This window comes from Trachypithecus francoisi, unplaced genomic scaffold (genome assembly GCF_009764315.1).
Source record: "Trachypithecus francoisi isolate TF-2019V2 unplaced genomic scaffold, Tfra_2.0 Lachesis_group21, whole genome shotgun sequence".
NCBI lineage: Eukaryota > Metazoa > Chordata > Mammalia > Primates > Cercopithecidae > Trachypithecus > Trachypithecus francoisi.
Genome location: NW_022681467.1, coordinates 39,169,998 through 39,196,358, shown reverse-complemented (window position 1 = coordinate 39,196,358; position 26,361 = coordinate 39,169,998). Strand labels below are relative to the sequence as shown.

The following is a 26,361-nucleotide window of genomic DNA, read 5'->3' as shown; positions in this document are numbered from 1 at the left end:
CGTCTCGGCCTCCCAAAGTGCTGGGATTACAGGCTTGAGCCACTGCGCCCGGCAGTCTTCCTCTTTTAAAAGGAAATTTATTGTGGTAAATATAAAATTTGCCATTGTAACCATTTTTTAAGTGTGCAATTCAGTGTCATTAAGTATATTCATGATGTTGTATAAACATTATTATCTAATTAATAAAAAATCTGTTTTTATCACCCCGAAGAGAAACTCTGTAATTATTAAGCTCCATATTTCCCCTTCCCCACAGTCCCTGGTAACCTCTAATCTACTTTCCATCTGTATGAATTTGCCTATTTTGGATATTGCATATATGTGGAGTATTTGTTCTTTCGTGTCTCTTTTTTATTTTTTTGAGACGGAGTCTCACACTGTTGCTCATGCTGGAGTGCAGTGGTGCGATCTCGGCTCACTGCAACCTCCGCCTCCTGGGTTCAAGTGACTCTCCTGCCTCAGCCTCCTAAGTAGCTGGGATTACAGGTGCCTGCCACCACACCCAACCAATTTTTTGTATTTTTAGTAGAGACAGGGTTTCACTATGTTGGCCAGGCTGGTCTCAAACTCCTGACCTCGTGATGCACCTGCCTCGGCCTCCCAAAGTGCTGGGATTATAGGCATGAGCCACTGCGCCTGGCCTCATTTATTTCACTTAGCACGTTTTCAAGGTTCATCCAGTGGTAGCAAGTATCAGAACTTTATTCTTTTTTGACTGAATTAAGATTCCATTGAATGGATAGACCATATTTTGTTTTCTGCTGATGATGACATGGATTGTTTCTACCTGTCAGCTGCTGTGAATAACGCTGCAATGAGCATAGGCATACAAGTATCTGTTTTCAAATCTTTTGGGTATATACCTAGGAGTGGAATTGCTAAATTATATAATTCTATGTTTAGCTTTTGAAGGAACTGCCAAACTCTTTTTTCAGCCTACATCATGCTTTGAATGCCAAACTCTCTTCCACAGCAGCTGCACCATTTTACATCACTACTGCAGGGGCTCCAATTTCTCCACAGCCTCACCATTTCACTTTCCTTTTTAAAAAAATTATAACCACCTTAATGGGTAGAAAGGGATATCTCATTGTGGCTTTAATTTACATTTCCCTAATGCCTAATGATGTTGAACAACTTTTCACGGGCTCACTGGCCATTTACATGTTATTTTTTTGGAGAAATATCTATTCAAGTTGTTTGCCCATCTTTTAACTGGGCTTTTCGTTGCTTACTTTTAGGAGTTCTTTATATATTCTACATATTAAACCCTTGTAAAATTTGCAAATGTTTTCTCCCACCCTGTAGGTGCTTTTTACTCTTTTGATAATGTCTTTTGATGCACACAAGTCTTTAATTTTTATGAAGCTCAATTTTTTTTTTTTGAGACCGAGTCTCGCACCATCGCCCAGGCTGGAATGCAGTGGCGTGACCTTGGCTCACTGCAACCTCCACCTCCCGGGTTCAAGCGATTCTCCTGCCTCAGCCTCCCGAGTAGCTGGGACTACAGGCACGTGCCATCACACCCAGCTAACTTTTGTATTTTTAGTACAGATGGGGTTTCACCATGTTGGCCAGGATGGTCTCGATCTCTTGACTTCATGATCCGCCCACCTCGGCCTCCCAAAGTGCTGGGATTACAAGTGTGAGCCACCGTGCCCAGCCATGAAGTTCAGTTTATCTATTTTTTCTTTTGTTGCTTATGCTTTTGGTGTCATAGCTAAGAATTCATTGCGAATTCCAAGGTCATGAAGATATACCTTTATGTTTTCTTCTCAGGGTTTTACAGTTTTAGTTCTTATATTTAAGTCATCAATCCATTTTGAGTTAATACTTGAATATGGGGTGAGGTAGGTATCCAACTTCATTCTTTTGCATGTAGAAATCCAGTTACCCCAGACCCATTTGTTGAAGAAACTGTACTTTCCCCCATTTAATGGACTTGGCATTCTTATTGAAAATCAACTGGTTATAGACGTATGGACTAATTTTTAGACTCTCAATTCTATCCTATTGGTCTATTTGTCCTTATGCCAGTACCACACTGTTTTGATTACTGTGGCTTTGAAGTAAGTTTTGAAATTGGTTTGCTCTGACTGGGCACAGTGGCTCATGCCTGTTATTTCAGCACTTTGTGAGGCCAAGGTGGGAGGATCACCTGAGGTCAGGAGTTTGAGACCAGCCTGGCCAACATGATGAAACCTTGTCTCTACTAAAAATACAAAAATTAGCTGGGCATGGTGATGGGTGCCTGTAATCCCAGCTACTCAGGAGGCTGAGGCAGGAGAATTGCTTGAACCCAGGAGACGGCGGAGGTTGCAGTGAGCTGAGATTGCATCATTGCATTCCAGCCTGGGTGACAAGAGCAAAACTCTGTCAAAAAAAAAAAAAAAAAAAGAAGGAAGGAAGGCAGGCAGGCAGGAAGGAAGGAAGGAAATAAACAAACCAGTTCATTCTTCAACTTTGTTATACTTTATCAAGATTTTTTGGGCTATCTGAGGCCTCATGCAATTCCATAGGAATTTAAGGATCCGTCTTTCCATTTCTGCATGAAAAAAAAATCAGCTGAGATTTTGATAAGGATTGCATTGAATATGTAAACCTTTTTGGGTAATATTGACATCTTAACAATATTAAGTCTTCCTAGCCATGAACACAGATCTCTTTCCATTTAGTTAGGTGTTCTTGAATTTCTTTCAGCAATGTTTCTTGTTTTCAGTATACAAGTTTGTTAAGTTTGTCTTTGATATAATTTGTTTTCTCGGTTAGAATTAGAATTTCTCTTATTAGAATTTCTATTAATCATATATTTGGGCCTCCAACTAGTCCTCTGATACATTTTCTTCTTTCCCATTTCTTATCTTTTTTTTTTTTTTTTTTGATGTGAAGTCTTGCTGTGTCACCCAGGCTGGAGTACAGTGGTGCGATCTCAGCTCACTGCAACCTCTGCCTCCCGGGTTCAAGCAATTCTTCTGCCTCAGCCTCCTGAGTAGCTGGGATTACAAGCGCGTACTACCACACCTGGCTAATTTTTTTATCTTTGGTAGAGACAGGGTTTCACTATGTTGGTCGGTCTGGTCTCAGACTCCTGACCTCGTGATCTGCCTACCTTGGCCTCCCAAAGTGCTGGGATTACAGGCATGAGCCACCAGCCCCAGCCTTTTTCTTTTTATTCTACCTGCTGGGAAATGTCCTCAACTTTATCTTTTAACCCTTGTGTTGAATTTTTATCTCCGTAATCCCATTTTAAATGTCCAAAAGCCCCTTCTTGTCTCTTAACGTTTCTTTTCCTTTTATTGCAGCCATGGTTAGTAGAAGATTAGCTTCTGACAAGTGGAGGCATCAAGTCTTCCACTGTAATAGGAAAGAAATAGAATGACTGTGGGTGGGAGGAGACATGCAGATGAGATGGCAGGAAGGTGAAGGTGTTTCTTCTGATGACTTCCACTTTCTCTGTGACATGGATGGTGAGGACATCTGTCAAGACAATGGGGTAGGATGAAGCATGAAAAGGGAAGTTAGAGCTAAAGCCCCCAAACCCCAGGTGCTTCCTGGGTAGCCCTGAGGGTTCAGTTCCCATTGAAGCCAGGGACCACCACTCTATCATGGCACCCGTCTCGGTCAGGTAGGTTCCCAGTTATGGTGTGGAAAGGTGCCACTTTCCCACCTGCTCGTCGTCTCTGGGGAGCGTAACAAAATCTAACTGTTTAGGTTGACATTTCCCCATCTGAAAGTTGGATGTTTTCATTTTTTTTTTTTTTTTTGAGACGGAGTCTCGCTCTGTCGCCCAGGCTGGAGTGCAGTGGCCGGATCTCAGCTCACTGCAAGCTCCACCTCCTGGGTTTACGCCATTCTCCTGCCTCAGCCTCCCGAGTAGCTGGGACTACAGGCGCCCGCCACCTCGCCCGGCTAGTTTTTTTTTGTATTTTTTAGTAGAGACGGCGTTTCACTGTGTTAGCCAGGATGGTCTCGATCTCCTGACCTCGTGATCCACCCGTCTCGGCCTCCCAAAGTGCTGGGATTACAGGCTTGAGCCACCGTGCCTGGCCGATGTTTTCATTTTTTATTTGAGCACCAGGATAGAGCACATCGGTGCAATCACAGCTCACTGCAGCCTCGAACTCCTGGGCTCAGGTGATCCTCCTGCCTCAGCCTCCTAAGTAGCCGGGACTACAGGCATACGCCATCATTAAAAATAATAATTTTTTTTATAGAGACAGGATCTAGCTATGTTACCCAGATGGTCTTGAACCCCTGGCCTCAAGTGATCCTCCCTCCTTGGCCTCCCAAAGTGGCTAGGATTATAAGCGTGAACCGCTGTGCCCACCCTGATATTATTATTTTAAAATTTAGAGGTTTCATTGACTTTTCTGCCCTTGACCATTTACCAAATATTAAGGATCAGGCCCTTTTAGACACTGATCTCTGGGAGTTCCCACTGTTTACACTTTCAATGTAGACAGATATACCCATTTATCCTTATCCTTTGTTTCTTACCTTAAAAACTAAGGACCCCTAACTAACAACAAAGAGAACACTTTAGTCTCTTCAGTAATGCCACTACTGATAATCATTTTGTGTTCTCTGGATGTTTTATCATGAAAATAGAAACAGACTCTGGCTGAATGTCAGTTGTTCAAGTTTATTTATGTTGTTTTGATACACCGACAAATCACACCACATTTTGTTTGTAACTTTTTCTCCCTCAAGAGTCATCTTAGCTTAAGCCAGAAGATTCTCTTAAAAAACACACACACACATGGGCACACACAAGAGGCAAGTACAAAAATGTAACCCCACCAAAGTGCATGTGAATGAAAGTGCAAAAAAGGCTTCATTTGCAAACTCTGAGATCATTCTCTCTGCTTGAGAACATAAACAGAAAGGACCTAACTGCCCTAGGCCTGGGCTGATCAGGGGCTGGGCGAGGCTGCCAGGGGCCAATATATAAGTGGGACCTGTTGCTAAGAGGGCAGAGGGCACCAGGAATCTCTGCCAACTCCCTCCCCTCTCTGCACTCCCAGGTCAAGGTGCAATAATATCATTTGGGGACAGAGTGGGGGTAAAGGGGCAGTGGGGCAGACAAGAGGCAGATTTCTTCCTACTTTTTAATGATTTGGTTTCTTTCCAAAGAGTTTGACAATAGTGCAGAAGGTGCTGAGGCCTCAAAGTTCAGAGGCCTGGGAGCCCTTTTTTCCAAGGCCCTTGGTCCATCTTGCCTTTACCACAGGCAAGTATTAGGCAGATCCGATGGCAAAGGCCCTCCTAGGCCCTCTCCTTAGAAGCTGTGAGGTCTCACAGCACCAGCCATGAGTACTTGCTGCCTTCTCACCGCACAAAGTCAGTGAACATCTCTCGTCTTTTAGAGGAGCAGACTGACGATAAGGAGCTGATGAGCTCTGCCACCACCCAGAAAACCAAGATAAAAGCAGGGCTTAGACTCATTCTTCTTTACTCTTGGCCAAGGGGGTACCAATGTCACCCTTGTAAACCCAACCTTTGCTGTGTGGCAGGGCTTGCCTAGCTTCCTTCCAGGAAGGCTGTGCTCAAAGCTGCCTCTAAGCAGTTGAAAGGCAAGGGACACCTGAAGCCCTGTGGGAGCTCAACTGCGGGAGCTGAATGGCTTCCCCCAAAAGCTGTCCAGCCCACGGGAGAGAGGGGCCCCTACGGGTTGTGGTAGGAAATCAACAGAGCTCTGGGTTTTCCACTTCTAAGGTAAAAATAAAGCTTCAAATTTTAATAATAGCCCTTGGCATTTTCCCAACACTGAGCCTCACATCTGCACCCTGTCAAACACTTCTGAGAGTGCCACACACGCACACATACATGTGCACACACACACACGCATCACATGATTGAGAGAAGGGGTCTGGGGGAAGGCACCGGCCCCACACTCTGCAGGCCCACATCAGCACCTGGGCACGGGAGGTTGGCAGTGACTCCTTGCCTCTATGTGGGGCTGGCCCCTGCCAGTGGCTCTCCCCCTTCCCACCCAGGCTGGGAGGCAGGTTTGGCAGTGACTCAGTGGAAGCTGGGTTCCTATGTGGACAGAGAAGTGGAAGTCCAGAGCCCAGCAGGGACCTGGCTGGCAGTGAAAGACAGATGGAGAGTGGCAAGGAGGGCTTCAGGGACCCGGAGAATTCAGATAGAAAAGTTCACCTTCCTAACTCCCAACTTTTCAAGACTCTGCAAGAGCTAGTGGTAAACATTTAAGGGACACGCTGAATGATGTCATGGGGGTGTGTGCTACACAGAGTGCTACATTTTCATGGCAGAAGGCCTGGCAGACCTGGGGCCATCACCCCATGGGCAATACCTTGGCTGAGGTCCAAGGCTGCAGAGGACACTATTCCTAATTTCAGGCACCACTATGCCTGCTGGAGCTGCCCCTCTGGCCAAAGACCCGAGATTGTCTAACAAATTCTTATGCTGGTCTCCTAACCTAGGCTACTGACCAGGCTGGGCTTACTCCTTTCCAGACTCAACACATGAAGGGTGAGTGGAAAACAGCAGTGGAACCTCAACTTCTGCCATCTATAAAAGAGGCTGTAGCCACCTGCTCATTCTGCTGGAACTTGGACTTGGCATGGGATACTAAAATGCCAACTGGTCCAGAACTGGGCAAGTTCAAGAAGGCATCTTAGCTCAGAATCTCTCAATTCTGGGCAAAAGAGAGAAAGGCAGCTAGAGACTTCCAACGGATCTTATGAAAACATGTTTCTGAGGTTCACATATCTCGGGGGAAGAGCCAGTGGGGTCTGGCTGGGGGCACTGCCCAGGAAACGAAGCAGCAGAATGAGGGCAGCAAAACCAGCAGACAGAAAGGGAGGAGGTGCCTCCAGGAGTAAATACGTTTGTGGCAGGGTCATTCTTGGCAGGAGGAAAGGAGCCAAGAAGAGAAAAGTACACAGAGATACCAAAAAGGGGAAAGGGGTCTCAGATTGAAGGACTGCTGCTCTACTAGACTCTCCTCAACCGCTAAGGAAAAGACCCTTTGGTAATAAAATAAAAGTCCGCTGGAGCTGCCACAGTCCCACTGACTCCATGAGTAATGCCCCTGCCAATCACACCCTCACTGACATGCCTGGTGGCGAATGAGCTCTAGGACTTGGGGCTGGGTACCTATCCTCCCGAGGGCTCCTCGGCTCCCATGTACCCTCTAAGAAGGACTAGCCCTGGTCAGATACAGGTGGAACATGGGGACGTGGGGGTATGAGGAACTCAGGTCAGGAAGAAAGCATCAGCTGGAGAGGGAGACCAAGCAGGGGCCGCAGGAGGGCCCAGCCCTGGGCCAGTCACTTTAAGGTGTCATCGGCATTTTTGAACATGAGAATGGCGTTATAGATCTTCAAGGCTGGGCCCAGCTTGACGCTCATGATCTTCACAATGTCCGCCTGTGTCAGCAAAAGGAAGGCCTCGCCGTCAATCATCTGAGGGGTTGGGGGAGGGAGGTGGAAAGTGGAGAAGAAGGTGGAAAGGGTCACGGGGCAGGGGTGAAGGAAAGGGAGGGGTGCACATGGGGAATGAGGGAGGGGAGGAGGAGTAAAGGATATGCGGAAGAAAGGGAAGGAGGAGAGATGGGGAGAGAAAGGACCGGGAGAAAGGAGAAGGGAGGGAGAAAGGAAAAAAGGAAGACAGCAATGGGGACGGAGAAGGAAAGAAAGACAGCCACAGGTTTCCCCAGCTTCACACACTTGTTCTCTTTCTCTCTTTCTGCTGACTGGTCTAAGGTTTAGCATATGTATTTGCAAAATGTCTTTTGAGTCCTCACAGACAGTGGCTTTTGGAAACCTGCTGTTGTTGTCCCCACATGACCTCACTGGTCAACCTTAGTGTTGCTAACAGCAAGACAAGCAGACATTGTGTGCATTCTGACATGAGGCAGTATGAAGTACACAGTATCACCTAGGAGCTTGTCTTGCCAAAAGCAGAGGTGGGCAGGGGGAGAGAGAGAGAGAAACAGAGACAGTGACAGTGAGAAATTTAACCTAAGTCTAACCCAGCCTTTGGATCTAACTTTCATTTCTTGGGAAATACAGGGGATAGAGGAACAAGTTAAGTGACACCACAAGAAAGGAACAAGACAAATCCAAAAAACCACATTCTGAAAGGCTTTTAAAATGTCATTAAAAAAGGAAAAACAAAGGATGGAGGGGCTCTTCTAGAACATAAGAAACTTAAGAGACATAAAAACCAAAACCAATTATGTGGGCCTTGTTTGGATTCTGGCTCAAAAACTGCAAAGAGTATCCTAAGAACTGGGGAAATACGAATGCAGACTGGGTATTGGATGATATAAAGGAGTTACTTGCAATTTGGTAGTGGAATAACAAGATTGTGGTTATGTAAAGAAAGTCCTTAGTTTTTAGAGATGCAAAGTTATGTCCTCAGGGGTGAAATGTCATGATGTCTAAAATTTACTTAAAATTACTTCATCCAAATATAGGTGAAGCAAATATGGAAAATATTGGTAACTGTTAATTCTAGCAGCTAGGTATGTGGGTAGAGTCAAGGAGGGAAGTCAGTTGTGGAGGAGGGGATGGAATGAAGAGAGCTGGGAGGCAGACTGTGGTGGTCAAGAGACTGAGCTGGGGGACGCTGTTTTTGAGGATATGCCATCCCTCCTATGCTCGCCCCTCAAGCATCATAGCAATGAAAACACTTCTGTGTTGTTTCTTATGTGCCAGGCACTGCTCCTAAGCACCTGTCATGTATTAACTCAGTTAATCCTCACAATAACCCTATGAAGCAATACCATTATCCCGATTATACAGATGAGGAAACCAAGGCAGACAGGCTACAGAATTTGCCCAAGATATACCTTGCTTATAAGTGCTGATCTGTGTTCTTAAGCACTGTGAGAGCTGGGTAGGGGTATCCTATGGACATGACTCATGCAGCTCAGGGGGCGATGCTGCCCAAGCCTGGCCCTGCCCCACAGTTCCGCGTGAGCCCTCCTCACACCTAGCTCCAGACTGCACTACAGACCCTTCCCCAATAACTAGGTGTCTTCTGCCTTGCACCTCTGTTCCCTCTACCACCCCTGCCAGGAAGGCCTGCTCACTGTCAGCATGCTTCTCCCAGCAGTCAGAACTGTCCACTCCTTCCGCTCTGCCTAGCGTTCACACAGCTCCACAAACTCCCCTGAATTCTCCTTCCGCTCTGCCTAGCGTTCACACAGCTCCACAAACTCCCCTGAATTCTCCTTCCGCTCTGCCTAGCGTTCACACAGCTCCACAAACTCCCCTGAATTCTCCTTCCGCTCTGCCTAGCGTTCACACAGCTCCACAAACTCCCCTGAATTCTCCTTCCGCTCTGCCTAGCGTTCACACAGCTCCACAAACTCCCCTGAATTCTCCTTCCGCTCTGCCTAGCGTTCACACAGCTCCACAAACTCCCCTGAATTCTCCTTCCGCTCTGCCTAGCGTTCACACAGCTCCACAAACTCCCCTGAATTCTCCTTCCGCTCTGCCTAGAGTTCACACAGTTCCACAAACTCCCCTGAATTGTATGTATTTCTTCATTTGCCTTCCAGGAGCACCACAGAGCTGCTCACCTGACATAAGTCAGGTGCTCAGTAAATCCAGAAAGAATGAATGAAAGGATCTCCGAGGTGTGGTGACAACAGGACTGTATCTCACAGAGGCTGGCAATCTTAGAGGTTAAACGGAGGCAGGACAGAGTGGGGGAATGAACCCCATATATCTGTCCCCCCAGCAGCTCTGAGGAAACAGTTACCTGGTCCTTCCCAATTCACTAACCAAGGATGCTCCGAAAACTGGCACTTCTGATGGCTAAAAGGCTTCCCCCTCAAAAGAAAATGCAAAGTCTAGTAGCCAAATGCACCGCTCAGATTATCTGCATTAAGCTTCCTTTCTAATGCTCTAAAATGACCCCTCAAGTGAAAAGGGGCTTCCCAGGTCTAAGACCAGGGTCTGGTGAATAAGGACATTTCCCCCTTCCTCATGGAGTTTGCCATTCTATTCTCTCTCCAGCACCTCCTCGATGGGGAAGCACTGGAGAAACTGCTTGCCTGAGACACTGGGAGCTATGAGGGGGATGCCAAGTGGTCATCCCAGGAGGCAGCTCCCTTGGACTTGAGGAGCTCTCTTTGCTGACCCCCAGCAGATGTGTCTGTGTAGAAACATCCAGATTCAGACACCTCATGCTGGTCTGGCTCTGGTGCTCCCATCTTTTTTTTTTTGAGACTGAATCTTGCTCTGTCACCCAGGCTGGAGTACAGTGGCATGATCTCGGCTCACTGTAACCTTCACCTCCCGGGTTCAAGCGACTCTTCTGCCTCAGCCTTCTGAGTAGCTGGGACCAGACGCATGTGCCACCACACCTGGCTAATTTCTGTATTTGTCGTATAGATAGGGTTTCACCATGTTGGCCAGGCTGGTCTCGAACTCCTGACATCTGGGATTACAGATGTGAGCCACCATGCCCGGCCTCTGGGGCTCCCTCTTGATGGTCCCACTGAATCACAGAGCCTGGCCAGGGAGATCTCGAAGTTCAAGATATGAAGGAAAGGAATCCCTGGCAGAGTTAAGTATGGACTCTTACAGGAGTTCATTTCATTTCTTCTTCTTTTTTTTTTTTTTTGATAGAGAGTCTTGCTCTGTGCCTAGGCTAGAGTGCAGTGGCATGATCTCAGTTCACTGCAACCTCTGCCTCCCAGGTTCAAGCGATTCTCATGCCTCAGCCTCCCGAGTAGCTGGACTACAGGCACGCACCACCATGCTCGGCTAATTTTTTTGTATTTGTCATAGAGAATGGGTTTCACCATGTTGGCCAGGCTGGTCTCAAACTCCTGACCTCAAATAATCTGCCTGCCTTGGTCTCCCAAATTGCTGGGATTACAGGAGTGAACCACCGCCCCAGCCAGGATTTCAGTTCTTATCATTCAGAGAACCCACTGGTATATGGCTCCTTGTGTATTGCCTGAGATTTCTCACCCACGGTAATTGCCAAGCCCAGGTTCCAGGTTCTTCAAAGCAAAGGCCAGAGTCTGTGGTCTGGCAGTCTGAGACTAGGTAAGGGAACCATGGAATGACCTCAGAAAATCTAAGATGTTGTTTGTGTGCTGGTGGGTATGGGGAGTTTTGAGCCATATGATCAGGAAAAGGGTCATGTTCTGACCTTGAAGGTAGAGGAAAATGGATAAAATAAGTCATACAATAATCCACCCTAAGCAACAGCCTGCAGCGCTGTGGAGATGTCCAGGGAATTTCCTAAAATTGAGGTGATCGGGACAGATCTTGAGAAAGCCACACATGGAATGTTTAACACAGGTCAAGCTAAGATTTAATCAGCACTTTCAAAACCCCACTGGGACATCTATGCTTTCACAGCAGAAAGGTGTGGTCTACCAGGAGCCCAAGAATATGGGACGTTTGGGAAGCAGCAAGCTGCCAGTATCCATCTGGCTGCACAGTTAGCAGAGCCCATCGGCCCCTCTCTGTCCTCCCCTTCCTCTGGGCTCCAGGACACCTGCACACGTGTCTTTCACGGCCCTTACCACACTCTACCAGGAGCAACAACTTACAATTCTGTATCCCCTACCATGCAGAGAACCTTAAGAGCAGGGACCTGTTCTTATCTGCTTCAGTATCACATCACCTTATGCAAGGCCAGGCACAAAGTAGACATCAATAATTATCTGCTGATGAAATGGCTACAATAAAGATGACAAAGAGAGGACTGGACAGACTACTCTTAGAGCCACCAGTAAAGAACAACCATAAGACCATCTATGCACTTTGCTCTAATTCCTCACTCATGAAGCAACCCTCTACTGGCTGGTCTGTGTCCCAGACGGAGAACATCTTGATTGGTGTCCCTGAATACCCAATCATCAGTTAAGCCAGAGAGAGCCCACTCCTGGAGCATCGTCCTACCTGAGGAAACTGATGACATGGGCCAGACACTGGAGATGGTGATCCTCAGATCCCATAAAGGTCCTGCTCCACTCCAAGACTCTATTTGATGCTGGCAGTCTACCAGTACACCTTCTCCCTTTGGCCACTAGTTTTCTGTATCACAGACCATGCTGAACCAAGAGACACAGCAGATGTTCCTGGGAGACATAGCCCTAGTCCCAAGATGAAGAGAATGCAAAGCCAAGCATAGGCTGGAGGATGAAACTCGGCTGGCTCTGTAGCTGGCTGAACAACTACACTTGAAGAGTGCTGACTTATGACCTGTGGTCAACCTACAGAAAGGTCTGAAACAGGGTGCCACATGGTTCTGCCTTCTCATAAAACACGTTAAGACTTGGACAAAGACACAGAAGGCTTATTTATCAAATGTGCAAGCTGTACGAGGTTGGAAAGCCTTATTAACATCACAGATGACAAAAGCAAAATTTAAAACAGGGCTATGAAACCAACCAGATAACATTTAATAGGGTGGATGTAAAGTTTTACATTAGGTTAATTAAAAAAAAAAAATCTCAGTGGTGCAAGTACTCACTGGAAAATTTGGTTCGACTGTAGTTGACATGAAAAGCACCTGAGGGCTTTTATGAACCCCAAACTAGTGTGATGTGGCTATAATAAAGCTAGGGCAAGCTTAAGTTCTGCTAACAAAAAAAATAGGATTCAAATCTAGGGGAAGAGAAAATAACCCTAATGTACAAGAAATTATGGTATACTCATAAAATGGAACACCAGTCAGCAATAAACAAACTACAGGTACAGATAACAACATGGAGAAGCCTCAAAAACATGACACTGTGCAGAGACAGACCTAGAAGATAACACGCCCTATGATTCCATTCATATGAGTTCGAGAACAGGCAAAGCTCATCTATGACGCTAGAAATTAGAAAAGTGGTTGTCTTTTGAGTTGCGGACTGACTAAAAGGGGCTGAGAAAGAACTTTCTGGTATGATGGAAAGGTCTATATCTTTTTCTTTTCTTTTCTTTTGCTAAGTTTTTTTTTGTATGATTTAATATGAGAGGAAATATTTATATGTTGATTGAAGAGTTCAAGGGCAGACATGTCGTAAAACCTATGAAATTGTACTTTTAACATGTGTGCCTATCTCTCTTTAGGCATTTTATCTCCATTAAAACACCTCTAGGGGAGCAGCACCCCAGCGTGTTCTACGTCGGCCAGAAGCCATCGAAAACAGGGAGTCCAGCTCTGCACACATACATGAAGAGAAGAAGATCACCAACACAGAGGGCGAGGAAAGCACCCGGAAGCGGGAGGAGTTTGGGAGCTCCACCACACACCGCTCAAAGGAGGAAACTGGCTGTGCTGGGCCTGGATACAGACACTCTTCCAGGGCAAGAAGAGCCAACTACTTTCTTTTTTTGTTTTTTGAGACAGAGTTTTGTTCTGTTGCCCACGCCGAAGTGCAGTGGTACAATGTCGGCTCACCGCAACCTCCGCCTCCCAGGTTCAGTCTCCCCAGTAGCTGGGACTACCGGTGCACGCCACCACACCCAGTTAATTTTGTATTTTTAGTAGCGACAGGGTTTCACCATGTTAGCCAGGCTGGTCTTGAACTCCTGACCTCAGGTGATCTGCCCGACTTGGCCTCCCAAAGTGTTGGGATTACAGGCATCAGCCACTGCACCCGGCCGACAAAGTTCTTTACTTAAGGGCAACTATGTACTAAAAGTCAAAACTGGTGTTTGTTGTGTTCCCACCATATCAGTCATTTTGTATAGGTAAAGTGATTGGATCTACATGTTCCTCCATAATATTGCTATGTATATACTAGTGATACACAGCCATATGCTACATAAAGACATTTCCATCAATGATTCCACATTTAAAACCATGGTCCCATAAGATTATAATGGAACATATACAGAAACCTGATACATGGCCCTTGATACTGCCATTGCAGATCAAGTAGGGGAAATGACTGATATTCAGTAATAATGCTGGGACATTTGTTTTTTCATGTGAAATATACATATAAATAAAAATACATATAACATCTAGGTTTGTGTAAGTACATTCTATAATGTTTACACAATGACAAAATTGTCTAGTGACACATTTCTAAGAATGTATCCCCATCGTTAAGCAATGCATGACTGTAATTATACTAGACATTCTAGCATGATTCATTCATCATTTCCAATGCTCACAATGGCTCTGCAAGGTAGACCTCATTATAGCCACTTTATCTCCATTTTACAGACAAGAAGATGCAGGCTCAGAGATAGTAAACAGCTCAAATTGACAGAACTGGGATTTAAACCCAGACTGTCTCCAAAGCTGACATTCTTTTTTTTATCTACAACTCACTATTCCTTAGCTCTTGATTTTAAGTGTGTGTGAGGATCCTTGCAGTAAATCACAATATCTGTGTCATTCAAAATACACTTTAATTATCAGCTATATTGGATTAAAGATTAAAAAAAAGTACACTTTAATTTACTGACTACCACTTGCAAAGCTAAGTCTGGCAAGCAAATGAGTGGGTAGAGAGCAGAGGAGTGAATGGACTCCTGTCTCCAGGACGCCTCTTCCTTCCTGAAGATGGTCTGAGCACACAGGGTCCCCAAGCTGGGCCACAGTCCAGACTAGATTCTTCCCAGAGACATGGGTCACTCGGACTATTCTTGCCCGGTAGGGCAACACGGGTCCCTCCCTAGCTGAGGCAGCGCCAGGGAGGGCACCTGCTTCCTGCTGTCTTAAGGACACAGTGACCCCGGCTCTGTCTCCCACTCTGCACTTGCACCTTACCTCGTCTTTGAAGAGGCGTGCTTGGTCCTCACAACCTGTCAGGGTCTGAACAAAGCCGAAGACCTTGGAAACCAAAGATGACATGTTGACCAGGGGACAGAGCTTGGGCATGTAGGAGGGCTGGCCTCCACGGCCTAGGTGCTTCTGAGCTGTGCCAATGCTGCTTTTTCTCCCCAGCCTAAAAGGATCTTAGGGTTTCTATGCTGGCAGATGTGCCAAGTTGGGCCCCTTGCTTCTGAGGCTCGGGACTGAAGTCTGTCTCTCCTGTTGGATTTCTGGCTGAAACAGCAGCACAGCCCCCGCCCCCTCTGCCACGATGGGCCTATTAGGAAGTGTCTCACTGGGCAGCTGACAGATGAGCACAAGGTAGTGCCAGGAGTGGTACCAGGTTCTACCTGACCTGGGCCTTTCCATCAGGGTATGGTGAGAGGGAGGAGGAGGGGAAGAGAAGGATAAAGAAGGGCCCTCACTCCTCACCTCATCGATGGTCCACTTGGCAACTGTTGAGGCTGAGATGCCCGCTACTCCTGGCAGGAGCTTGCAGTGCTGCTCCCAGCACACTGAGAGTGAGCGGTCCGGGTGGGCCGACAGGGCTGACATGAAGAGGGACTGGTGCACGACATCGGGCGTGAGTGCTGGAAAGCAGAGGCAGAGGACAGCAGGCCGACGCTGAGGGCTAAACTGTTCCCGAAGCCCATGCATACCCACACCACTCAGGAGACTGGCTGGCAGAGTAGACAGGACCCCAGGTCCCTTCTGACAGCCTGCAGAGTTAAGAGGGTGAGCCATATCTCCTGACTCCTCACGCAGTGTTCACTCCTGCTGGTAAAGTGGCTCTCTCAAAGACTCTCAGGTCAGCTATTTGGAATGACCCTCACCCCATCTCTCTGAGGCTGCACCACCCTGGGCCCTGCAAGGATACTCTCTTAGAGCTGCTGCAGCATCTCTAAAGACATAATTTTCTAGATGCCATGCATCAAAAGGGTCCTTAACATCCAAACAAGCTCAGCCTTGACGTCAGAAGTCTACTGTTTACTCTTCTTCTCATCGGTCCTTTTGGGCTACGACCAACTTTCTCAGAGCCAGGGTGATTCTGCTTCAGAATCACAGTCCCCCTGAGGAGGCTGAAGACCACCCCTCTGGCCACTACCATTGCCTCAAGCTCCAGTTCCTCCCCTTCCTCCACCAGCCCGGTCTGCACTACTGCCTACGCCAGCACTGGAGGGTGATCCCTGACCCACTCCTCAGCTCCATGTTGCCTGTGGCTTTGCTTCCTGGTCTGCCTTTGGGATCAGTGGCCCCAACCTCCTACCCCAAGCAGCTGTACTGAGCTGACGACTGATGCTGCTCAGCTTGGCCTCCTCCTTGGTGGGGCCTGGCACTTGCCAACTTGGACTTCATCCCCTCTGGCTGCTTTGACAAACCTGGCCCCACTCACTGCTACCAGCCTTGGCTGGCCTTGTGCAATGTGGCCACTTTCCCAAGGGGTTTTCCCAGCCTCTGTCCATGGTCCAGGAGCACTGGCTCTTTATTCTCTGGTGCTAATTCCAGATGCTCATTAGTGCAGCACCTCCAAGTGCCCTCTTGTCAAAGACCCTCCCTGTTGGTCATAGATTGTCCTGCCCTCTCTCCTTGAGTGTCTGCCTTTAAGCCTGGCTCTTCCACCCCCATTCACCCACAAAGCCTCGGGGATTCCATCCCCAGCCCTACCAACCACACTTCTGTGCCACTGCCTTCCTGCTGCTCTCTCTGTTCATCAGCAAAACCCTAATACCTGCCCATACCCCAGACAGCCCCATCTCCCTGCTCAGTCAGCTCCTCTCATGGCCCGTCTGGGGCACACCCAGCATCTCTTATGACAGCTACCACCACTAGCACCTTATCTACCTGGCCACAGGTTTGGCCTCCGGTCCACCCAGGTACTCCCTCTTTGAAACCCTGTATCTGGTCCCCTTCATACCCTGGGGTAGGGTTTGGGAGACAACACCAAGTTTGTAGGGAGCTTTTCTCCTTATCTTGCTTCCCCAGAGCACAGGGAAGAGCACAGGCCAGGAGTGCTCACCAGCAGTTAGTGTTTTATCTAACTGTAGACCATCCAGCTGCAGGTCAGACATGTCTCCTCAGACATGGCTCCTCGGTTCCTTCAGTAGCTGACACTTCCAGGCCTAAAGACTAAGCCCAGCCAAGCCCTGTCCTCTCCAGGCAGCCCTTCCTATGGAAGTGTTCACCAGCAAACCCCAGAGCCTATGGATGACCAGTGGCTCCTCTGGGTGAGAGGAGAGCTAGAAAAGCAGGGGTGCCCTGCAGAAGTGAGATCTGGGAAATGGCCCCTGCTCTATCCTTAAAGTGCCTCAAGGCTCTGGGTGAGCCCTTCTTTGCCAGCTCCAGGACATAGTCTCAGTCTTGGAAAGATGTAGCTTCCCAAAAATTCTACAGCCTAATTCCGGGATGAACACAGTAGGCAAGTGCCCTCTGGTGGTCAGAACTTGGTCCTGCAGTGGACCGGACTGTGGGTACCACAGGTGGGTACAAGAAATGCCCACTGCAGTTCGATCCTTAGGAGTCCTTACTCTGAGGGTCTAGGCGTTGGCCAAGACCTCAGGTGTGAGACTGAAGAAATCGCCTCTGTTCCCGAAAAGAGGAAACAGTATGAGATGACAGCAAGAGGGAGTGAGCAAGAGACTCAGAATAATAATACTGGCAGGGAGCTGTGCTAAGCACCTCACGTGGAGCATCTCAGTTAAGCCTCTCACCACATCATACGATGGGTTCGATTATTATCAGCATTTTACAGATGAGGAAGGTGAGGCTCAGGGAGGCAGTGTCACTCACCCAAGATCTCTCAGCCTGTAAAAGGTAGTCTGACTTCAGGGCTATGCTTTTTATCACTATGTTACTTACTGCCCAGGTTACAGAGACTGTTCTTGAAGAACTGGGACAGCTTGGGTCTTGCCAAAGGTGCATGAAACCACGTGATTCTCAAGGTCTCTTTTAGCCTTAAAACGACATGCATTCCATTCAACTGAGGCATCCCTGCTGTGCATCAGGCCCTGTACTAGTGGCTGAAGACGTAAGACGAATTCACCACCCAGAGGAGGGCTCAGTCACTACGCTCCTCCCCTTGAAGTATGTTATGGGCTGAAATGTGTCCCCGCAAAATTCAGATGCCGAAGCCCTAACCCCCAGTGCCTCAGAATGGGACTGCATTTGGAGAAAGGGCCTTTAAAGAGTGATTAAGTTAAAATGAGGTCATTAGGATGGGCCCTAATCCAATTCAGTTGGTATCCTTACAAGAAGAGACACTTGGACACATCACGAGACACCAGGAATGCTTGTGCACAGAAGAAAGACCACGTGAGAGCACAGCAAGAAGGCAGCCGTCTGCAAGCCAAGAAATCAAGCCTGCCAACACCTTGATCTTGGACTTGTGGCCTCCAGAACTGTGAAAAACAAATTTCTGTTGTTTAAGCCACCCAGTCAATGGTATTTTGCTATGGCAGCAAGCGCGCCAATGCAAGGGGAGTAGAAGTGAACTGACATTTGGGTTAGGTGCTTTATGTCTCCTATACCAGCAGCACGCAGCAGGAGGGGTCAGGTCAGATCCAAGTTGGAATGCCAACTCTGCCCCTTACAAGGTGAATGGCCTTGGGCAAGTGACTTCATCCTCGAGACTCACATTCCTCCTCTCGCAGAAGAACAATATACATGTTAAGAGAACTCGTGTGAGAGTTAGACACAGTATGTGTAAAGCACCTGGCATACTGCCTGGCCCATAGTAGATGCTCAGGAAGCAGTGGTAGTAACCACTGTTATTTCAGGTATTGACAACGGAAAGGCAGGTTTTATTCAGTTATTCAAGTGAGGAAACTGAAGCTCAAAGATGTTAAAGGACTTGCTTAATAAGGTCATGCAGGTAGAAAGTGACAGCTATGGCCTCCTTCCCAAGAAGCCTAGAATCAGAGAAGAGCAGGGGCATCATCCTGCTTCACGGTGAGAACCAAAGGCCCCAAGAGGCTCTGCACCCTCTCCACAGACTCACAGCAAGGCCATGGGGGACATGAGACTGGAACCCAAGGTTACTCAAGGCCCCTCCACTGCTTTTGCCACTGCTCTGTGCTCTTAGTATCTCAAACGAAGAGGCACAGCCCTCCTTCTAGCTTCTCCCACTCTGGGAAATCTGTCTCATCCCACCAATGACAGAGCACTCACTGTGAACACTCTGAAGTGGAGGACACACGAGCAGATAACCCAGACTTACTCTGGAAATCCTCCTGCGGAATCTTTCGATACTTCGGAGGGCGTCCAATTCTGGAGAAAGAAGGACCAGGTCCATGGCAGGGAATCAGTGTCTGGCCCAGTTCGAGAGGCTACGAGGCCCCACACCCCCAGGAAGCCCGGGCCCTGACTCCCTGGCCTCCATACCGCCCATGATGGCGAGGCTTCTTCCTTAGGGAGAAGCCTGAGAGGTTCTTCTTGCGAGCTGAGGCCTCTGAGTCAGACAGCTCTGCTTTCAGCCGGCTCTGGTTCCTCTCAGCCAGTGGGCAGCCTGAGAGGCAATGGTGAGCTGTGAACTTGCCTGTGACATGGCCAGAGCCGTCGCAACCAGGAGTGGGGCACTTCCTGGGGAAGAAGAGGCTTAAGTTGGGTTGAATCCACTGGTCCCTGCTGAGCCCTCTCCAGCCCTGGTCCCATCTGGAGAGTGTCTTAATGGACCCCAGTCGGCTGCATGCAGTAGGTGCAAAACAACCCCGAGAGTCTCTCGGCAGGAACCTTCACTCACCGGTGGTGAAAGCTGTATTTGGATGTCCTAGTGTGGGGCAGGCTCCTATAGCTGAGAGGGGGACAGCCCCCAGGGGAGGCAGAGCTGGGCTCTCTGGGTCCTAGAAGAGCAGAAAGGAGGGGGTCCTCATGGAGTCCTAGGGGTGGGGAGTGCTGGGCAGGGAAGGAGCAGTTTCCACTGGGGAGATCAGCACTAGAAACCCACTCCCCAGGGATGAGGGCCCTATGTCGGTTGTGACACCATTCTCTGTTACCGGATATCTGCCCCTCTCTGAGTAAGGAGGGCTTAGCTCTCATATGTTAATACTTTGCTAAAACCTGTAGACCACGCCCTCAGTCTCTGAGAGAACTCTGGGGGAGAAGAGCCACTCAGAGCTGGTTGGGTGAAGCCATACCTTAGAAGCCACATTGGGCAGATTCATGTTACTCTGTTTTTTTTCTTGTTTTCATCCCCAAAACTTTGGTAACTTTTTTAAGGCTCTGCCCATGCTTGGAGAACATTCAAAAAGAATCAACACCCCAGGTGAGACAAACACAGTTGCAGCAGGGAAATAAGGAAGGGGAATCCTAAGGGTGAAAATGGGGCTGAGCAGCCCAGTGACCTGAACTCTAATCCCTGCCACACAGACAATGAGAATTTACTTTAGGAAGCCAGCATGTCCTTAGCAAACACAGGCATGCTCAGTGTGGCTCTGCTAGATGCTAAGAGAAATCCCTGAGTGCCTGACCACCTCTGAAGCACATGCTACCAAGTGAGCTCGCCCCTTTGCACCTCAACACCCCAAACCCCGACAACTGGGGTAGCCAGAAGCACTGCTTAGTGTAGCATATAGTCCGGGGGTGGGGTGGATGGGGGATTCCGAAACTCATGGTAGGCATCAGAGCCCTCTGTGTCATATTTGGGCATGGGTTGTCAGAGCTCTGTAGGCAAACTACAGGACTGTCAGAACTTGGGGGGAAAGGAAAAGATCAGAGTGCCCTAAGGGTACACACGGAGAGGAGGCTGCAGGGGATGTCCTGTCTTGGAGCACCAGCCGGCAGGGTGGATGTCTGGGTGGTCAGCGTCAATCCAGAAATCATAGCCATGACTCCAGCCATCAAAGTGGATCTGGGGAGGAAAGGCTCTTGGAAGTCAGGCGTTTCTCATGGAGCCCAGCTCAGCCAGGGGGTCCTCTCCCCAACCCTGGGACCTGTCAGAAGCTAGATCCTGGATTGGAAGAACCAAGGGGCCAACCCTGCAATAATCAGTCTTGGCCACCACATTTTCCAAGGGCATCACTCATCAAGTTACTGGCATCTCCCAATGGCAGTCCTTGGGTGGGACGAGGATTCGTCCACCCTAAAATAATTTAGGCCCATTTTACAGATGATGTAAGGCTTAGAGAGGGAAAATGACTTGTCCAAGCCCACAAAAATAAGTCACAGATGAGGCAAGAATGAGATTCAAGATCTTTGGCTTCATCTCTCTCATGCCATGATGCCCTTGACCTCTAAGCAGTCTATAGAATTCCTGCCCAACTGGCCTATCCACTTCCCAGCCCTAGGGTCCCAGAGCCACCTTTATCCGATGGTCCTCCACATCCTCCACGCTGGCCACGCGAATCAGGGCTGGGTTCCTGCGGTCCACAGCCTCCAGCTTCATGTTGACCAGGAAGCTGTGTGGGGGTCGCTGCAGAGGGGACAGCTTCCTTCAGGCCAAGGCCCAGCTCAGCAGAGCTGAGGCCCCACAGAGGGAGCCCAAATGCTGTGCCTGGGGAAACTGGGGCTTGCCCAAAGGAGAAAACTAGTGCCCCAGCCTGGCTAGTTGAGCGCTCCATGTCTTTCTGAGCTCAGCTCTGGGGGCAGGGAGCACTGACTCACCACCTTGAAGGCCCAAGCAGGGACAGCAGAGGCCCCAGTTTCTTCCAGATATTTCTCCCAACAGAAGTTATCAGGGTCTGGGTAGTCTGGAGGAGAGGATGAGAGCAATGTCTAGCCACCCAGGTGTACTGGGGAAGCCCTCTGCCCCCAAGCAGGACTACGAACATGGAAGGGACAGAAGCCCTTGGAGTAGAATCTCCCCCACCATCACCACAGCCAGCTCCTTGCACTGGGCTCCTCAGGCAGATGGGTGCTAGTAGAACCAAGCACAGCACCACCCTAATAGTTTACAGGGCTATCTGGGAACTCTGACTCCTGTCACTCTTGGCCTGTTGCTCCCACCCCAGACCCATTTGAATCTCTATTGTATTTGGGCCAATGTAATACTTCCAGGAGGAAGGACTCATTTTCTTTACTTCTGATTCCCTGTTTCCTTGCTGAGATGGTCATGTAACTTTCTTCCCCTAAACCCCAATGGAGTCAGGGTTTGACAGGAGTCTCCTAAAATCAAAGGGTTCTCAACTCCCAGGCCAAGAAGCTGAGGCTTCAGGACATGTCTGTTCTCTCACCCTGACCCTAGAGAGCCAGCTACCGAGGCACTACTGGTAGGCGGTCAGTGGAGAGGGAAGTAGAGCCAGGCTTAGGGAAAGGGACTTGCTCAGGCTGCAGGGTCACCTTGTGGAGGGGTGAGGGGCTTTCCTTGCTTCTGGCACCAGCCCACTGGGTGGATGTAGGGGCTGCTGGGATCACACCTGAAATCCAAGAACATGTCACTGTCCCAAGAGCAACTTGAGGCCCTGAGCCTGCCACCCTCTGACAGCACGGCTCAGGGCCCACCCTCATCTACTTCTTAGTGAGAGGGAGACAGATGGCAATGACAAAGTTAGAAAATTGCAACATGAATTACAAACTCTACCATCACCATGATATCTAAGGGAAAATCATGAATCATAGGGGTTTGCTCATCTTCACCATGGTATTTTTAGATGAAACATTTAATATTGAGCTATATTTCTTACGATAAAACTCAATTCAATTATCTTTCAACCCGAGGAAGATCTGAATGTCAGAATTGGACTGAGTGGGGCTACATGGTACCTGAGATATGAAAGCAGTTGCCCCCTGCCATCCCCTCGCCCCCTGAGACCACGTCTGGGCCCTCCCACTACCAGTAGTCATAAGTATCATCCCAGTTGTCGAAGTGCACCAGGAAGCGGCTGTCCACCACATCGGTCACACTGGCCACGCAGACAAGGGAGGGGTTCATGCGGTCAACAGCCTCCAGCTTCATGCCCACCTGGAAGCCCAGGGGTGGGGGACTCTAGGGGAAAAAGAGGGGCTGCCATGGCCAGGGCCAAGCTGGCTAGCACCAGCCCCAAGCCCATTGGCAAACAAAGGAATAGGTTCTCTAGGAAAGCCTGGGGTGTGGGCAGTGAGAAAGGAAGGGGAAATAAGCTGGGAAAGAGGGCCCTCCAGGGCAGAATTATAACCTGAGCGCTGAGGCGCTCAGGAACCTCTGGTCTCCAAGGTGCACTCAGAGGCCTGGCTTGTGCCAGAAGGTAAGTGCCTGGAAGGAGGCTATGCGTTCGCCCAAAGAACCTGGCAAATCAAGTATAAATCTTCCCTACCCAGACAATCCCTCCCAGCTTGTCCTGAGGCAGCTGTGGCAATAGTGGGGTGACCGGGAAGAAACAGTGGACATCTATGGCACAGAGGCAGGCGGGGAACCAGTATAAACTGAGTACCTGCCATGTAAGCTTCAAAAGATATCACCTCCCTGGACCTTTACAACAACCCTATTCCCATTTAAGAAGTTAAATCACTTGGCCCAGAACACAATGCTAGTCAATAGTGGGGCCACTATTTAAACAGTTTGGATTAGAAGTCGGCATTTGTTGTCACAACAGCAGATGGGACCCCACCTGTCACCTGGGAACTTGCAAGTATGAACTCTGGGGCTGGACTGGGGTGGGGGAGTAACTGTCTCTGCCTGAAGAGCATGGTGGAGTCCCGGGCCCATGGGGACTCTAGACATTCAATATGGTTGTTTTTTTTTTAGACACAGGGTCTCACTCTGTCGCCCAGGCTGGGGTGCAGTGGTACAATCACAGCTTGCTGTAGCCTCGAATTCCTGGGCTCAAACAATCCTCCCACCTCAGCTAGCTACTGTAGTAGCTAGGACTACAGGCACATGCCACCATGCCCAGCTAATTTAATGACATTTTTTATATAGATAGGGTCTCACCATGTTGCCTGCACTGGTCTCAAACTCCTGGGCTCAAGTGATCCTCCCGCCTCAGCCTCCCAAAGTACTGGAATTACAGGTGTGAGCCACCGCACCCAGCCAATATGATATATATATATACACACACACTTTTCTTTTTTGAGATGGAGTTTCGTACTTGTTGCTGAGACCGGAGAGCAATGGCGTGATCTTGGCTCACTGCAACTTCCACCTCCCAGGTTCAAGCGATTCTCCTGCCTCAGTCTCCTGAATAGCTGGGATTACAGATGCCCAACACCACGCCCAGCTCATTTTTTCTATTTTTAGTAGAGACGGGGTTTCACCATGTTGGCCAGGCTGGTGTTGAACTCCTGACCTCAGGTGATCCACCCGCCTCGGTCTCCCAAAGTGCTGGGATTACGGGCATGAGCCACCGCGCCCAACCCAGTATAATATTTTTAATGGGGGCTCCCTATATATCCTAGGCCTTTTGGTTGGGATTATGTGAGATACTTTAACTGCTGGATAAGCTGCCAGCTGCCTTGAACAGAGGAAAGGACAAGGGATGAATTGTTAGAAATAAATGGAGGAATCTCAATGTTGGGCAAAATGAAGAAAAAAGAAGCTCCCAGAATAGAGGCATTGACCTTACACCAAAGAACTGCAGAGTAAACCAAAGTAAGAATACATGAGCAATGATATCTCAGTGCTCAGACTAGGGTAGTGGGTCAGGGGCTTCAAGGGGATGTGAGGACAGGATATCTGCAGTAGCGAAGGAGGGAGGGAAGTCGGGAAAAACCTGTAACCAGCTTCCCATCTCTGGCCCTGGACCCTGCCCAGCTGTGCCCCTCCCCATCTGATATGAGAGATCAGAACAAAGCTGAGAGAACCAGTAGATTAACTTCCTTCTGATGAGTCAGATACCCTGGGCCAGCTGCAGTGACTCTGGGACTTCGGGGTGACATCCACTCTCACTCAGGGGCACTCACGTGGCTCTGGCTCACAAACAGGTGCTTGGGGGCAGCCTGAGCTCTTGTGCTGCGCAGGTACTGGCTCCAGCTGAACTCCTCCTCCTTGTAACCTAGGCCCCTCGAGGGGGATGAACAGAGCGCCGTGCAGAGTCTGGGCCACGGCAGGGCACCCCAGAGTGAAGCAGCAGAATCAGGCATGCCTGAGGACCACCCTCCCCCAGCCCTCAAGAACTTGCCCAGGGATCCCCTACTACTGAAGCAGGACATGAGTGGACACTCAAACGGCAAGCGCAAAGCGGAAGTCCTAGGGCTTCTGGTCAACTTGGCCCCAGGGCAGAGTCATCAGGATGCGATGAAGAGAGGCTGACTTTGGAACAGCGTACAGGGTCAGAAAACAAAAGAGTTGGAAGCCAGGGGACCCAAGGGGAAGAAGCAAAAGGTCTGAGGACTCACTGCCTCACTGTGACCAACCCAGCTAGGCCTTACCTTTGGGAGGCTGCAGCTTGTGCCCCGTCTTCTCAAACCAGCCAGCAGGGTGAATGTCAGGGGAGTTGGCATTGACCCAGAAGTCATGGCACTCAGAATACCCATCAAAGTGCAGGCGTAGGCGATAGCCACATACCTGGCCCCATGAGGGGAATCAGGGACTCCAATGTCAGGAGATGCCCCACTCCTCATCTCCCTCACCTCTCCTGGCCCAGTCTGGTGGTCTCAGAAGCTCTAATGCTAGCAGGTTCCCCAACCCCACCTTTCTTTCCTCCCAGGTGTACCCCATCCTGTACTATTCTGCAGTGAGGACAATTCATGTACTCACGAGCCCTGAGTTCTGGATACAAGGGAGGTGGACCCTATGAGAGTCTCCTGCCCTTTTGAGCCCTGGACAGAATTCTGAGGGCAGCCACCAAGGCTCAGGACTGCTGAAGGCTCCTGATGACTGTTCCCTCTGTTACCTTCTCTCACTGCTCCCCACTCACACTCTGCTTCCAGTCTTGCTGAGCTAATAGCAATTCCTTGAAGGTAGCAGTCTGTTCCATGCCCCAGGGCTTTTGCCCACTTTGCTCCTTCTGCCTGGAGCTCCCTCCTTATTCACAACTTATCTCTCAAGACTCTGCAAAGGAGGCCCTTCCTCTATGCTTTTCCTGCTCCTCAGACAGATCTGACCCAGCTGTGCCTCCCAGCTCAAGTCTGTTGCCACCCCCATGGCATGTCACTGACACGTTTATTTGGCTGATTCCCCAGACAACTGTGAGCTCCTAGAGCACAAGGACTTTGTTTGACTCACGCCAACATCCCTGGCCCTCGGGATCTCCTCAAGCTCCCCCAGAGTGGACAGTATACATTCATCCAGTAATAGGACTGTCCCATGACACTCCATGTGGTTTTTTTTCTTTTAAGCTTTCTATGTATTCCAACTTAATCCCCTACTAGATTGTGTGTGCTCTGAGGCGAGGGAGGTGTTTCCTTCTATGTCCCCAGCAAGATCCATCAATCTACACTGAGAGACATCATCAGAAAGGTGGTACCAAGCCCCAGCTCACCTCAGCCACAGTGAGGATGAAGTACATGGATGGGTGTTGAGGGTCAATGCCTTCCAACTTCATGCCCAGTTTGAAGCCGTTCTTGTTGTGAGTGACTGCCTGGGACTGTCAACGCACAGAGTGGAGAGGACCCAGCTTCCATCCAGCCTTATCCTTGCCTAGTGGGCTTGGGGTGAAGGAGCTGCCTTTAGGCCCCACCCGCCTGGTATTTCCAAAGGGGCAACTTATTTGGGGATCGTTACTTCAGGGATCTAGAGAGAGAGAGAATATCTCCCAG

The 26,361-nt window shown here is 49.1% G+C and overlaps 1 protein-coding gene across 9 annotated transcripts in view; it reads right to left on the bottom strand.

Moving 5' to 3' along the window:
• Positions 1-3,075: 3,075 nt before the first annotated feature.
• L3MBTL1 (L3MBTL histone methyl-lysine binding protein 1) overlaps positions 3,076-26,361 on the bottom strand; it is a 46,937-nt gene continuing 23,651 nt past the window's right edge. For 2 of the 9 annotated variants that reach the window (XM_033186443.1, XM_033186451.1), the window contains 13 exons: positions 26,085-26,189; positions 25,033-25,168; positions 24,565-24,656; positions 22,521-22,672; positions 22,027-22,103; positions 21,352-21,437; positions 21,050-21,160; positions 20,485-20,599; positions 19,493-19,592; positions 19,135-19,332; positions 18,971-19,020; positions 15,190-15,347; positions 13,628-14,775 (listed from right to left, as the gene is read on the bottom strand). In XM_033186443.1, coding sequence (XP_033042334.1) covers positions 14,401-14,775; positions 15,190-15,347; positions 18,971-19,020; positions 19,135-19,332; positions 19,493-19,592; positions 20,485-20,599; positions 21,050-21,160; positions 21,352-21,437; positions 22,027-22,103; positions 22,521-22,672; positions 24,565-24,656; positions 25,033-25,168; positions 26,085-26,189 — 1,755 coding nt within the window. In that variant the 3' untranslated portion in view covers positions 13,628-14,400. The other 7 variants (XM_033186449.1, XM_033186450.1, XM_033186448.1 and 4 more) reach the window with 7 other exon arrangements.